Source organism: Anopheles arabiensis, chromosome 3 (assembly GCF_016920715.1).
Source record: "Anopheles arabiensis isolate DONGOLA chromosome 3, AaraD3, whole genome shotgun sequence".
NCBI classification, from domain to species: Eukaryota; Metazoa; Arthropoda; class Insecta; order Diptera; family Culicidae; genus Anopheles; species Anopheles arabiensis.
Window position 1 is genome coordinate 41,872,289 of NC_053518.1, and position 14,827 is coordinate 41,887,115.

A 14,827-nucleotide genomic window follows, 5' to 3' on the forward strand; every position below is an offset into this window, starting at 1 on the left:
TCTCTCAGTCAGCACACGGTGGAGCTGTACAGAAAGCATTGAATGTTTAAAGCTCTTTGTCGGTCATGTTTCTCTATCAGGAATGGTTATATTTCAAATTAATCATATCGCATCCGTACATGAAAACAAAAGAGTTTAATTTAATTACTTGGCCGGTGATCATTATGACTCACAAACAATCAACACCGAAATCTTACCTTTCTTTTCATCCTTACCATTCTTCCTCAGTGGAGTGGATAAATCCTCCATTGCCCTCCTTCGAGCCTGACATCGAGGTGCTTGTCATCTCGAACACGCGCCATCCAATCAACGTGGGACCACAGTTCCAGTACTTCAAAAAGCTGGAAATATTACGCATCATCGATGCAAACGTACCGTCGGTTGGCGATCGGTCGTTCTGGGGCTTGGTGCGGCTGAAGACGATTGATCTGTCGCGCAACAACATTACCCAGCTGGCGATGGAGAACTTTCGCGGGCAGGATAATTTGATCGAGCTGGATCTATCGCGCAACCGGCTGGACAATATCGCTAGTGGAACGTTTGCTCATTTGAAGGTAAGTTGGATTTCTGCGTATAGTTTACGTTTGCTATGGAAACTAAAACCCTTTCTTTTGTTGTCATAGGAGCTTAAAACACTACACTTGATAGACAATTCCATTACCGAGTTCAACCAACGGTTGTTTCTGCATCTCGCCAAGCTAAAACATCTGGACCTTAGCTACAACTCCATCGACGATCTGCCACCGGAAGTGTTCAAGGATGTACAGGTATGATTAAACCGTATAGCTAAAATCTTAACATAATCTGGGAAAAATAAACATATATTTGTAATCCTTATTTTTCAGGATTTAAAAATACTACGAGTGCGAGGATGCCGCCTGTCCAACATCAATCCCCAAATATACAATATCCTATCCCATCTGACGGAGCTGGATCTGGGACAGAACCAGGTATGTGCAAAATACATTTCCCACTTGGCTGAACTTTCCAAACTCATTCATTCCATTACGCCACAATTTGCAGATCAAATTTCTTGACAAAGAAGAATTTAAAGACCTGCGGCATCTGCAAACACTGCGCCTCGACGGCAACCAGCTGTCGGTGATCATCGATGAATTATTCATACACCAGAAGGGGCTAACGCTACTGGGTAAGTGAAAAGAGCTCAACGATCAAAACCGCTCAAAAATTACCCTAATGGCAGTGTGGGCTTATGCGGAATGGGCCCTTTTTGATGCGTCTAATAAATTTACCAATATTTACCCTTCTTCTTTTCAACCACAGACATTTCCCGCAACCGGTTGGCCAAGATTGCTGACCGAGCATTCGAGAACCTGGCCAACCTTACCTTTCTGGATGCATCGTACAACAAGCTGTCCCACATTGAGCCGGTCTGCTTTCGTCCACTTCGCAACCTGCAGACGCTCAACATTAGCGGCAATATACAGCTGGATTTGGGCGAAATGGAAGATACGATAAATGTAAGTTGGGAATGGTGTGGTACACTATAAGAAACATTATCCGCAATCAATCATTCAAGCTCGGAGATGCTCTCGAGAATCGAGGATCTATATACAGACCTTACCTTTGAGCAGGATGCTTACGATACGAAATGTGCAAATATATGCACCAGTAGCCATTCCACATATGAACCTAATCTTTTTTTTTCGCTATCCTTTGAATTCGCAGGTTATAAAAAACATCACCAGCCTGATGGTGGCCGATATGGGCACACTACCACTGAACCTGTTCAGTCCATTTCGGCACCTTAGCGCACTCAATCTGTCCGGAAATCATATCGATAACTTCACGTTGCAAATCATCGAACCGCTGAACCAGCTGGAGGTAAGTGTTACCCTATGGACAGAGTAGAAAACATGCTGTTGCTTCCATACAAATGTTCCGATACTGTTCATGAATATTCATTTTTCAATAATGATGGCTAGCCCTTGCATGAGATTTATTGAAAAGGCTCATTTCTTTCCATTCCCTTTTTGCAAGTGCATTTCAAGATTGTGCTTCAACATTAGCAAGCGTAATTGTATATCCTTCGCAACTACTACATATCATTCACAATGATAAAATACCTGCACTACGCAAAAAGAGCGCTTCCACGGACGATGAGTGATTCAGTTTCTCTGTCTACTGGCGATGTTTTCTACCCACAGATCAATTTTCTTTTCCAGCTGTTTCGAACGGTAACAGTGCAATCTGTGCTGTGAACAGTGCCATTGCATGCAAAACACGACTCCACGAAGTAGAGATGTATGATACAAAAAATGAATGGATCGTATCTCGAACAGCAAATTTACACCACCCTTCATAGCGCCCATTTACAGACAACTTCCCACACGGCTCATGCTTTTGTGTGCACCATCCGATTGAACGAAACGGAAGTATAGCAGCTTGCGGTGCTTGAGTATGAGCTATCAACCAATATTCGCGGTTCTGGGCATTCACAGGGTGCTTCATTCAAATTAGTACACCTTAAAATTGACACATTCAATGGCTTGAAAATCCCGAATAATGGCTTTTATTTATTTATTTTAAAAAAATACATTGATATTTTTCCCTCTTGTTTGAACATTTTTGACAGTCCATTCATTATCGATACATTGTTGTTCCTCTTGCTTGGAAAACTTTTGAAATTTATGTCCCTGTTATATGTGTATAGTGCTGCCATGGTTATGGAATGATGTATGCTCTAATTTGCAATCGTGCTTGCTGTATCCTATAGCAACAGTCAAGGCTGCATACTAAATGTTCTGTCTCTGTCTAGTTTGTATGATCTTTTCATTAGGCAACTATCCACGGAACGATTGTTTGAGCCATCTTTCTTCTTTCACTCTCAAAAAAGATTCGCAAATAGTTTTGTATTTCCATGACACGATTCTTCTGTGGATTCAAAAATAGCGATTTTATTAACGTACGCACATTAGCACTTATTTTTACCGTATGGAAATCATTAATAACCTTTAAACGAGTGTTCTTCCGTGCGCAGGGACCCCAAAAATAAGTTTAATTAAGAAAATATACAGTTTTCTTTGCATCTTTCAAAAGATTACAAGCATGGATTCGCGCCATCCAGCCTGGGGTGGATGAATCGTTTCGTCGAAACGCGTCTATTCACTTCCTGCCACTGTAATTTGAATTCCCCTCTTATTTGACAGTTCCGTCGGCTCTAAGAGAAAGTTAACTGTAACTACATTCACAGTTTCATCTACACCTTTATTGCTTTACCTAACTTATATCACGTAAAGCTATGTGAAATCGGTAAGGAGGTTTTTTACCAATTCCAAAACCAAAAATATAAATTGAAAAAGTTTATTAAGAAAATACACAATTTGAGCATGTTCATGGTTTCACCCTTTATTGGCTGAACCACCCTCTGGTTTGCGTTCAAAGTGCATCACTGCCTTATCGTACTGAATCGTACCAAATGCTCAGGAAAAAAGCACATGAAGCGTCAGGAAAGCTAGCGAATGAAAGAAACCGAAATCTAAACTAGTATTTGATTCGTTTTCTCTTCCTGCGCCTCCCACCGCTTGATTACACCGGTGCATGCTCTTCCAAGACACGTGGTTTGCCCAAAACCAGCTACCAGCTTCTCAATCAGCCGACCTATTGTGTCGGTAGATGTTATGATTTACCGAAAGGAATTGTGTTATTGCATTTATTTTGTGTATTATGTTTTCCCCCTTCCCATTGTCCCATGCACTATGAAAAAAGGGAGGAAAAAACGGCTCAGCTTCATACGCTGCGGTTTGTGGTGCAGGAATTAGGAAGCCAACCAGCGTCTGCTACCGCCGGGCAAACCAATTCTGCAGGGTAAATAGGCATACATACACTGTGAAAAACGAGCTTTATCGAAACAAAAGCGCTGGAGAGAAAGCGAAAAAAGGCTAAATAAATATCACGCCTGCAAAATGAAATGTTTGATTTATACCTTGCAGTGTAGCGGGCGCATACCACATACACCACAAGATAAACATCGGTACTGCATTTCGGCATGCACGGCGGCAAGTCGTGTTTCACTCGAAAGTGCCACTTTCAGGTGGTAATGCGATTCACGGCATTTGCTGTGCATTGCAGGGAGAGCAGTAGTCACACACGGTGGGAAAGAAATTGCTTTTTGAGCTTTTCGAGATGCCAAGCACTTTGCTTTAGAAGCGTTTCTTTTTTGAGTCAAAGCCTGTACCGTGGAGAAATAAACACGTTTCAAAAATCGAACTTCACCGAAAGCACGAAACGAAGGTACTGCATTTGAATTCCTTCCCCGTGTCAAGGATCAAGTGAGAGCGGGTGCGAAATTTGGTGTAAAATCTGTTTCACCGAAAAATAAGACTAATCCGGCCGTAAAAATGCATTTCAAACGATCAAACCTTGTGTATGTGTTTACAATCAATGGAATGGAAAACTGAAATCCCTTTTGCAGTGAACAAGGTTCAGTTCAAAGAAATCCATTCAACTCAACGTACGGGCCAATTTCTAAACCTGTCAGCTCAGCTATGATCGCGCAAACCGATTCGACGATTGCATCGCACCCAGTGCAACCTGTCAAGCTCATTTCAACCAACAGCGAGTTGCCATGAAAATCTGACACGAGAAGCCACTCGATGCTGTACATCTTTACTGTCAACTGCTTCGAGCGCATGTAATAGGTAGCGCCTCACATTCTGAACCTATTCTTTCTATTTCTTCCCATCCATCTATGTTTTGCTCAGTTTTTGGACCTCTCCCGGAATCAGCTAAACGGCATCCCGGAACGGTACGCAACCCAGCTAGCCCGCATCGGCGACGTCAAGCTGGAAAATAACCCACTGATATGCGACTGGTGTCACATGGGACCGCTCATAACGCAAACGAAAAAGGTAGGTAACATTTATGGATGAACTATCTCAGGGCGGGTGGATTATCTTCTCCAACAAAACGGGACTCGGATTAGCGCATCATACTCTTCTCGCCATACTGAGGCATACACATACATTGACTGACAGCTAGCACTTAAATCCGGTCTCACTCTCGCCTCCTGTGCACTGAAGTGCACTAACCATCTATAATACCTGGCTTCCCTTTCCGTCCCACTTTTTCCAGCTCAAAGAAGGCCTTCGCTGGCAGGAACTCCCCCGATGCTTCCTACCTGAACGATTACGCGAGGTGCGCATCGATGGCCTCCACCAGGACGGGGTGGAGGATTGCATGGAGGTAATTGTGGACGAGGATCATGATGCCGCCAGCACGTCGCACAACTTTCTCGAGCAAGGTAAGGGTGCATCCACCGTGCACCGTGGCAGGGATGGTTTCCCAATCTCTTGCGATAGCTTTTACATATGCTTTAATGTTCCTTTTTTCTCCCCCTTCTCCCCCCCCTCCGCCTCCCCTTTTCCATCTTCTAGCGGGCAGTGTTAGCATACTGGCTGCCTGTGGGCTGATAATATTCATCATACTCGCCATCATCGTCGTGTCCACGGTGCTCTGTCTCTCGAGGCACCGGGCGCGCTATTACACGCACGAGGATAAACGAGGTAAGTGGAGGCATGACGCAGAAATGGGTATGAACTTAGGGGGACTTACCAGCAGACAGTGAGTGATACGATAGTTAAGTAGTCGGGCAGAAAATTATACTTGCTCCGTGGGGAGGGTTTCCGTTTCGTACGCTTCAATTTTCCATTTCCAGGAAGTAATTTTATGGTAAATTGTTCATTGCTGTAGAAAGATTCAGCTGAAATGGTAGGATCAAAATAATTTACCGCAAAACATGTCAATTTGATCAAAGCGTGGGTTATGTGTACTAGTGATGGGTAAAATGCGGAATCAACTTCGACCCGACTCCGAAAATTTTGGAATCAGCTCCGTCAGCATTATCCAGAACCGTATGGAATCGTCTGGAGCCGTCCGGAAGCACTCAGAGTCGTCTGGAGACGTACGGAATTGTCCGGAGTCGCCCGGAGTCACCCGGAGTCGAAAACGACTCGAGTCGGGGCCGTCCAGGGTCGGCGGGAGACCGGCCGGTGCAATGTTTTTGTGGTCAAGCATTTCATCTTCTACTCCAACTCCTGGTTTCTCTGGTGGCTATTCTTAGAAAGAAAGACCCGTTTAAGAAGTACATGTGTAAAGCGAAGGATGAAAAAAAACACTAAGAAATGAAATGGTTTTGACTGACTCCTGCTCCGTCCGACTCCGACACCGGGTGACTCTGACTCCGCCCGACTCCAGACGAATCCAATCTGACTCCGACTCCGGACTACTCCTGCCAACTTCAGAAGGACTCCGACTTCCGTCGACTCCAACTCCGGATAAATCCGAGTCCGGGCAGAATTAGTGATTCCGAGATTCCCGGAGCTGGTATTGTACTAAAAACCATATCCGGAGTTAGATCAGAGTCGTGGATGCGCTGCAGAGAGCACAACACTAATGTGTCGTGCTATAGTGAGATACGCTTCTATTTTATTAGTTTTTTTCTTTCTTGATTCTTGATTTATTTTAACAAATTATATATTACTTATTCAGAGATATTTTCTTTTCATGATCTTCTCATTCGACGCACTCTGGTCATAAGATTTGCTATCACAAACAACAAGATAAAGTTGATTAACAATCTTTATCATCTCCCCCGCCTCTCTAGACACAATCCTCGAGAAGAACGGCGAAACGCCGGTCATAACGACGGGCAGCGAGATCAACTTCAAGTTCCCGTACAACGAGCGTGTCTGCACGATCGACGAAATGTGCATCCCACCACCGCCACCACCACCCGGCAAGCTGGCCCCTGCCAGCATCGAACGATTCGATTAACGAACGGAGCCAGCGATCCGTATCGGTGCGGACGGGCTGCTGCCGTCCAGCACGCCCGATACGGTCGCCGAAACCGTCGCGCTGATCGAGCTCCCCGCCAGCAATGCTGGCGGTTCGCGGGACTCACTATCCGTCACCGATGGGCCAGTAACGCGAACCGTCACCATCAGCAGCATATCGCAGTGTGCCGACGTACAGCCTGTGAGCGTACCGACGAGCAGCGGCTCTACCGCGAAACCCTTCACACCGAAGAGCATTCTAAGAAAGCGTACTGAACCGGGGCTATAGGATGGTGAACGGACGGATGAAGTAATTTCCCTCTTTCCTTTCCCACTGTAAATAACTCCACCCATCCGGAACGGTTCCTGCCGGTCCACCCGGATGCGGTTTCGTGCGACAGGTGAATTTTATCCATTAAGGAAGCAAGCCCTCACGCCCTTTTATCTCTCCGTACGATGATACGAGAAAACACGTTTGAGAGTGGATGAGGGCACGTGATTAGTTATTAATTAATAATCGTGCGGGTTTTAACCGATGAGGTTGACAGATTAGAAAGATTCAACGAACCGACGACAGGGTGATGTGGTGTCGCCCTGCAAACAGGTGTGGCGTGACGTGTGCACGTTATATTGACGGTGAATCCGATTTGTACATACTTCACAATCACCACAGCATAAACACACATACAAACAAACACAGACACACACATACATACGCACTCCGTTTTTCCTCAGGAAAGAGATTTGACGGTCTTGCGGGTACGGGTATCAGGGGAGTTTTGTGTCGAATAATTCTTTTGTTAGCTGGCAAAAACCAGCATCGTCAGTTCCAGCTAACTGTAAAGCCTGTGCCGCTGAGCGTACGATCCGCACTCGAGATTAATGATGTTAGGTTTTGGGGAAAACCTGGTTAGATTTCCCCCTGCTCCAGTGCCAGTTGCGGCTCAACAGATGCCCCGGGGGAGGGTCTCGTGCTCCGGCAAGCGCCGTTGGTTTAAGCCGTTCTACTCTCCAGCCGGCTCCTCCACGGCTCGATGGCACCGTGTCACGATGACACATCATGATGGGTTTATAATTTTACTACCATCGCATCCCCTACGTACTGAGGTTTGTGGGTTTGTGTCGGGATTACAGCCTCGTTCACCTGGCAGGAAGCTGTATCGTTGCACGACGAGAACAGAAACCGTAATAACCTTTCCATGCCATCGTGATCGGATTTTAGCAGTAACAAAAGCCAATTCCAGTTCGTCGAGAGCCTTTTTTCTGTACATTCAATGTGCTTGATTTCTCTATTCAACCACAAAATTTGTAATCTCCAGTTTGCTAAGCGTGTAATAGAATCTGTCAGCAGCAAAACTAGCGCAAAAATAATCACAATGACATGCACATTCTTTTGAAAACGCAATCAATTTACGCAATACGCTATTGGACAGTAAAACGCAACGGCGTTGCAATAACTAAAAACACCCAAAAAGATACAATCAAACCACAGCGAACCCTTTTAGGCCGCGGTATGGAAATAAAATCCTACACGAAGTCAATTCACGCGTTGATCTATGAACAGGGAAAGAGAGATAGAGAGAGAGAGAGAGAGAGAGAAAATAAAAGGACAACCGCGTTCGGGATGTTGGCGATACTGTCGTTAAATATAAATGACACAGGGCACGTAGTAAAAATTGCCCTTTTTGTTTTGTTTTCCCGGTTTCACAAAACTCTGCAGCTTAGTAACTTACAGAACGAAAAAAATCGCATGCTGCCGATTCTATTGGCATTTTGTGCCGGCTTGTCAACATAAAACTCCGACACAGTAACCACAAACAGTGGGTTGCCAGGGCGAATCGAGCTTAAGCTTTCCTGTCGACATCGGTGAGGACGACGACGATGGTGATGATGATGATGAAGTAGAAAGAGTGAATGAGAGCTACAAGGCAACAAGAACAGTAGCTTTTTTGCTCAGCCAATATTTTATTTTTCCATATACAATCCCGCAAAGCTGGCCAGTGGGGTATGGGTGCTGTTTGTTTTTATTTTCTAACCGCATAACCGAACTGCGTACCCGGTTTCAAAACACGGGGAAACATGCTTGTTTTTTGTCCCTTTTGTTGGTGTGTGCCGTGGTCGTATTCAGGTATTGTGCATACCGCCGAAGGAATGTGTAAACGGGAGTATTGCAATCCTTCTATCATTGCGTTTTATTTTGGGATTAAAAGCACTTTTCTATTTATTTGCCCGATGGTGCGAGTGGAGCACATTTATTACTAGTGGCATGTACAAACGTGTTACATAAATCAGAGACAAAACGGTGAGCTCTGGCGTGAATCGAGCTTACCGAAGCGTTGGCGAACTATCGATTCACCCTTTTGAATCCATTGATCTAACAGGGAAGGATTCTTATGGTCCGGTAAACAGGCCGATACAGGTGCTGTGAAGTATTTGGACAATATTTGCACGTCGCTGGATTTCATGCTCACTTGCTCCATGATCGTAACATGGAAATGTGGTTCCATAACCAAAGGTACTCGTAGGGCAGCCAACAACCATCCAAACACGAGCTCTCTTTGCTTTATGTTATCGTGCATTTGTCACCGCTTACATTACAACCGTTCATATTTATAACCATGTTGACAACACTTTTTCAGGATGTTCTTCATTGCAGTCTAGCCGTTTGATTCAATTGACTTGACTTGACATCAAACCGATAGCAACAATAACAACAACAGCAAAATACAATGTCCCCAAAGCGAAAGATATTCGCCCTTCCCCTACGCAGCCATATCCATTCACCCATAACACACTCATAAAGCAACATTAGTGTCATCGTTGCTGTAAATGAGAATCGTCTGGAGGGTGTGGTTCACACATTCTGCCAGTCCCCTTTAACCGACACGCCCTTACCGATGCTAAGGGCAAACACACATTTAGAAGCAAATTGAGAAGAACAAATCGTTTCCACGCAAAATCATTAATCGTGCTTAAAGCTGGCCGCATTTCGCACGGTTTGTTTGGGCGGGAACAGATAAGGCTGCCATTTTCGGTCAAGAAAGTGTGTCAACTACGGATGAAGCTTGGTAATAGCATGGTTTTGATGGCGTACAATCAAGGTTAATATTTTGCTTCAAATTCATATTATGGCAGCATGAAGAAGATGAAAAAATTGCAATTTTTTTACCATTCCTTCTGATTTGTCATTGGTAATTTTAGAACAAAATGATTTCGTTTTAAAACGACACTCCTTTTTCCACTTTTCGGCTCAACTTGATTAAAAAATGATTTTTTACTTACTTATCAACCACCCGGAAAAGTATACAATGTGATGGACAGTAGTACACTTTTAGTAAAAAAAAGTATTAAAATGTCTTATCATCCACCCGAACGACGAAAGGCGAATAATTTCACTCCCGCGGGTCAAATCATTCTTTGACAGCCCCATGCATTCCACACTTCTTCATTAACAATTTGTATCCAGTGTCAGATCAGCTTAAAATAAACCGCTCATAACTTCCACCATCATTATCATTGCGCTGTAAACCATCTCCCACAGCCCGCTTTTGAATATAAAAGCGTAATCGTCTACGCACCAGCAACAAAGAGCTACATTCGGAGCCTAGAATATCAAAAATTGTTGCTCTAAACTTCCATCACAGGTAATGCAGGCCGGCATGACGGGATGAATGCGTGGAATTTGCTTCGCACGAATTCCTTCCGCGATCCATACGCAAATTTATCAAACTCAACTGCCCCCAGCCCACACCTCACCCTCGAAGCGCGTTGTCGTTGTTTTCCCATTGACTTCCGGATGCAAAGGGAAAGCTCTTGGATTTACTAATGAATTCCAAATGTGATCCCAGCGTACTTCGTCGTTCTCGTCGCCCTGCTTCACTACCGGTATGGGGAATTAAATTTATCAAAATATTAATTCACTCGCTTTCGACGTTGATCTGCGTTCCCCTGGGTTTTCCTTGCCCAAATATTGAGCGGGTTGCTTAATTTCGAAATTGCCACCCTGCTCCTTTTTTTTAACAGAAAAAAGCTCCCTTTCCGCTTTTGCTAAGAATTACTGACGCGCCGAAAGTTGAGGTATAATTAATTACCATGATAAATATTCACCTCCACCGTTATGGTCCCGTTTCGCTGCCAGTTTCTCTGTCTCATTCCTCCACTTCTCCTCACTTCCACGTGAAATCAACCCATCACACATCATGAGGGTGAAAACAGTAGCGTTGAAAAGAAAAAAGGATTGTGCGTTGCGCATCAAGCGTAAAGCGGAAAGTGAGAGTAAATTAATGATAAACATAGCCGACGCGCCGCACGCTTCCTTACCGCGTGAGATCCAAAATTACCTCAATATCAAAGAGAAAGAGGTTTTTTGGAGCCCAAAACATAGCATTATGAAGCCACTATCGCCCGCAACGGTAGCCGGCGTGGCATGGTTATGAAGACAAATTTCCTTTCAGAGCGCGGTTTATTAAACGAAACGCAGCCAGCTAATACGGTTGCTCGGTGTTGTGCGGCTTGGCTAATTTAGGCGTCAAAACAGTGGGGACTGCACCAGTACGCTTTATTGACGACCTATGGAAAACAACTTTTGTTTGGCATTTTGAACGGGAATGTGTGGCTTCGACGTTGAGCTGCGCAAAAATTAGAGAAGAATGTTGCTAAGTTAGTTTCATGTCATACAATTTATTCCCTTTGAGTTTCAGTTTTTTTTTTTTATTTGCAGTGCTTAAACTCGGTTAAATAAAGCGAACATAAATGTTGCATATTTAAATTCAAGCCCGATTGAAAACGTTTTTCCCGCTTTGCAATTATGTTTTTTAGAGCTTGTGTTTTTCCCAACCAACAAACTTTTATCACCCGCGGCACAGCCGGCAAACATTCCAGCATAACTTGTCTTTTTGTTGTTGTGTGCTGATGTTAGTATGAGTACTCCATAATTGCTATCCTGAAACACAAAATTAAACCCAACCCAATGGAAAATGACTTTCCCAAGCAAACCGCTTCCCGGCTCCTCTGGCTTAAGGGATTAGACTGGTACTTTGGCAGTTGAGACATGCAGTTGTGTTTGGATCACAACAACAACAACAAACATTTAGTATGAACATTTTCCAATGAAAAACAAACAAACAGGCGCAACACTCACCGAACACTCAACGCATGAGTCGAGGAAATAAAATGGGAAGTGAAAGATTAATCCATATCTCCAGAAATGAGGAAAACGAGTGCTACAAACCATAAAACAAAACAGATAAAAAAACGTTAGGGAACTACATATTTAAGAAGAAATGGACAAACAAAGAGTTGCAGTTTGTTAAGATAATTTTAAAACACTCGGAAAGCGAATGGAAAAGTTTCCTTCCTGGAACAAACAATATATTATGTAATGACACAAAACCACATCCTTAACATAAGTAGCGTTAAGCTAAGTAGATAAGCCAAGGTGAGATGAGATTTATTACGAGTTGCGTGTGTGTTGTGAGTGAATAACCCATTCAGATGTGTATAATGCGTGTTAGAACAAGAACCTTAATCCCTACTCCGGCAAAGTGAGTTATCTTTGCTCCCCCGAATCCTTTCCCTTATTCCATACCTTCCTCATGTACTAGATGACGTAGCAAAATGGAATTATTGTATGGAGCGCGCTAAGCGGAGGAATCAAACAGACACAATTAAAAGTCGTGAGCGCGACGAGAAGCAGAACAAACAAGCAACGTGATTAAGAGCTTGCTCTTGGGTTTCTTTAAACCGTAATACGAATGACTTACGCGGCGATTAACGCGGATATGGTTTTATTTTAATCAACAGTACATGGTCCAGTGTGTTTCTATTTGAACGATTGTGTAATTTGTGTATCAAAGTGTTTAATATTTTAAAATTAAGTTATCATGTCTCCGTGAGTAATAACATAAGGTTGCCGTAAAACTCAAAATTTGTAAGCACGGTATAATAAAATGATGTGCTATTGTTGACCAACAACATACATTAAATACAGGAAATATCTAGCAAATGCTACAGTATGCAATGGCAAACCGACAAACTTTTATATCTAATGTTTGTTTTTCTGGGTAATTCTTTTTTCACTATAATTATTTAGTTTGCAGGCAATTTTCGAAAACTAGAATTGTGAAGGATTTGTATTCTAGCTGAAATCAAAATAAGAATGGGAAGGCATGTTTTGACATAGGCGACAGGATCGAGCATGATGGAGGAAACATTATTACAATAATAAAAACACTCACGCCCGATACCACCATTACCACTATATGATGGTATTTGTATAAGAAATGTTATTGGTTTTATTATTAATGATATTCGAAACTAACTAGCGGTCTCGTTTTGAAGACCGATGTTCAATGGTAAGTATTGTCGCCTGTAGCGAAAAATGTATGCCTAAAACTAGGTGGGATTTTAATCTTTGTATTGTTAAGAATATATTTTATGTATTTTAATAAAAATTACTTTGCAATTTTTTAAGAAAAGCAGTTTTTATCTGTTATTTTAATATTTCCGTCAATCAATAGAATGGTTTTTTTCATGTTTTCCAATTGAATATATCACAAATTACTCGTATTGATGGGACCTTCGATTACACAATATAACACAAATTGAAAAAATAATTGAAACAAAGGATAGTTCAAATGCTCATCACAAAAACGATAATATGTAAAATAGCAGTCTGCTAAATCAATCATATTTTTAAAAATCATACGTGACAAAACAGATAAGCTTTTGGAGCTTTTGGGTCCATATGCGTAGTTTCATAATTGCTCTTCGTTATACTTTGCGACTTCAATGCCAAAAGCCCTTTCAATTATTTTATTTCTCAGTATCATTATCAACTTAGATGAACCTAGTTCCTTGAAACGATCATTTTTTTGCAAATAATCTTTTTTTTTTCTTCTTCGTTCGACTCAACAACCGTTGTCGGTCATTTTTTACAGTTTGTTAAACACCAACTGCACGATGGACGTTTCTTATGATGCACATTTGTAATTTTGTAATTTTGTCAGCAATTAATGCGCATCAGCATTAATTTAGCAAAAAAAAAACTGAATGCTTTTAACTCATTTAACATCAAACGAATGTAAATTTATTAAAACGTTTCACTCACCTCCATATATTGCTTTGATCAAACGGGTAAGATATCTATAGCGTACATCCACACTGGCATGGGAACGTACCCACATCCATCTCAACCTTTCAGCGAGAACGCAAGGTGTTTACGAGTAATTAAATTTACTATATCATCATATTAGTGGGATGCGTAGACTTTGCATGACAGTTGACAGTTGCCACAGACAAGATGGTAAAGGTACAATGGCAATAGTTATAAGAGGTTTACGAGTAATTAAATTTACTATATCATCATATTAGTGGGATGCGTAGACTTTGCATGACAGTTGACAGTTGCCACAGACAAGATGGTAAAGGTACAATGGCAATAGTTATAAGAGGTTTACGAGTAATTAAATTTACTATATCATCATATTAGTGGGATGCGTAGACTTTGCATGACAGTTGACAGTTGCCACAGACAAGATGGTAAAAGTACAATGGCAATAGTTATAAGAGGTTTGTTATAAGATTATTTTATTTCTGTTGTTGTAGAAAATTTAGAAATGCTTTTTATAAACCATTTGACCTCACTCAACTGTTGGATGTTGGATGTAACTAAAACGGTGGTCATTTATATATTCAAAGATATAAAGTTTCATTTTTAGAATTATAATTATAAACATTTTTTCTAGTTCGTACTGTAACAAGCTGTAACAGATTATGAAACCCATTTAAGCAGTTCTAGTAGTGCTTGCATACTAAGAAATGCAATGAAAAGTGTTAAAGTTTACTTACTCTCTAATTTATGTTTGGACATTCATCTGGCAAATTCTTTAAGGCTTTAAGCATTTCCAAATTCAGGAACAATTCAGAACTTTGTACCTTAACTCGACTATATTTAAGGATATTTAAACAAAATTTGATTATCAACATTTGTGAAATAAAAATTTCTAAAAAATATAAAGCTCTAAAACTATAAC

At 41.9% G+C, this 14,827-nt stretch overlaps 1 protein-coding gene across 4 annotated transcripts in view; it reads left to right on the plus strand.

Moving 5' to 3' along the window:
• The window catches only part of LOC120901959 (insulin-like growth factor-binding protein complex acid labile subunit), a 171,198-nt gene extending 158,122 nt beyond the window's left edge, over positions 1-13,076 (plus strand). For all 4 annotated transcript variants that reach the window (XM_040310352.1, XM_040310353.1, XM_040310350.1 and 1 more), the window contains 10 exons: positions 229-554; positions 624-767; positions 846-950; positions 1,024-1,150; positions 1,285-1,481; positions 1,690-1,845; positions 4,725-4,871; positions 5,095-5,263; positions 5,397-5,525; positions 6,626-13,076. In XM_040310352.1, coding sequence (XP_040166286.1) covers positions 229-554; positions 624-767; positions 846-950; positions 1,024-1,150; positions 1,285-1,481; positions 1,690-1,845; positions 4,725-4,871; positions 5,095-5,263; positions 5,397-5,525; positions 6,626-6,795 — 1,670 coding nt within the window. In that variant the 3' untranslated portion in view covers positions 6,796-13,076. The remainder of the gene's footprint in view (positions 1-228; positions 555-623; positions 768-845; positions 951-1,023; positions 1,151-1,284; positions 1,482-1,689; positions 1,846-4,724; positions 4,872-5,094; positions 5,264-5,396; positions 5,526-6,625) is intronic.
• The last annotated feature ends 1,751 nt before the right edge of the window (positions 13,077-14,827 follow it).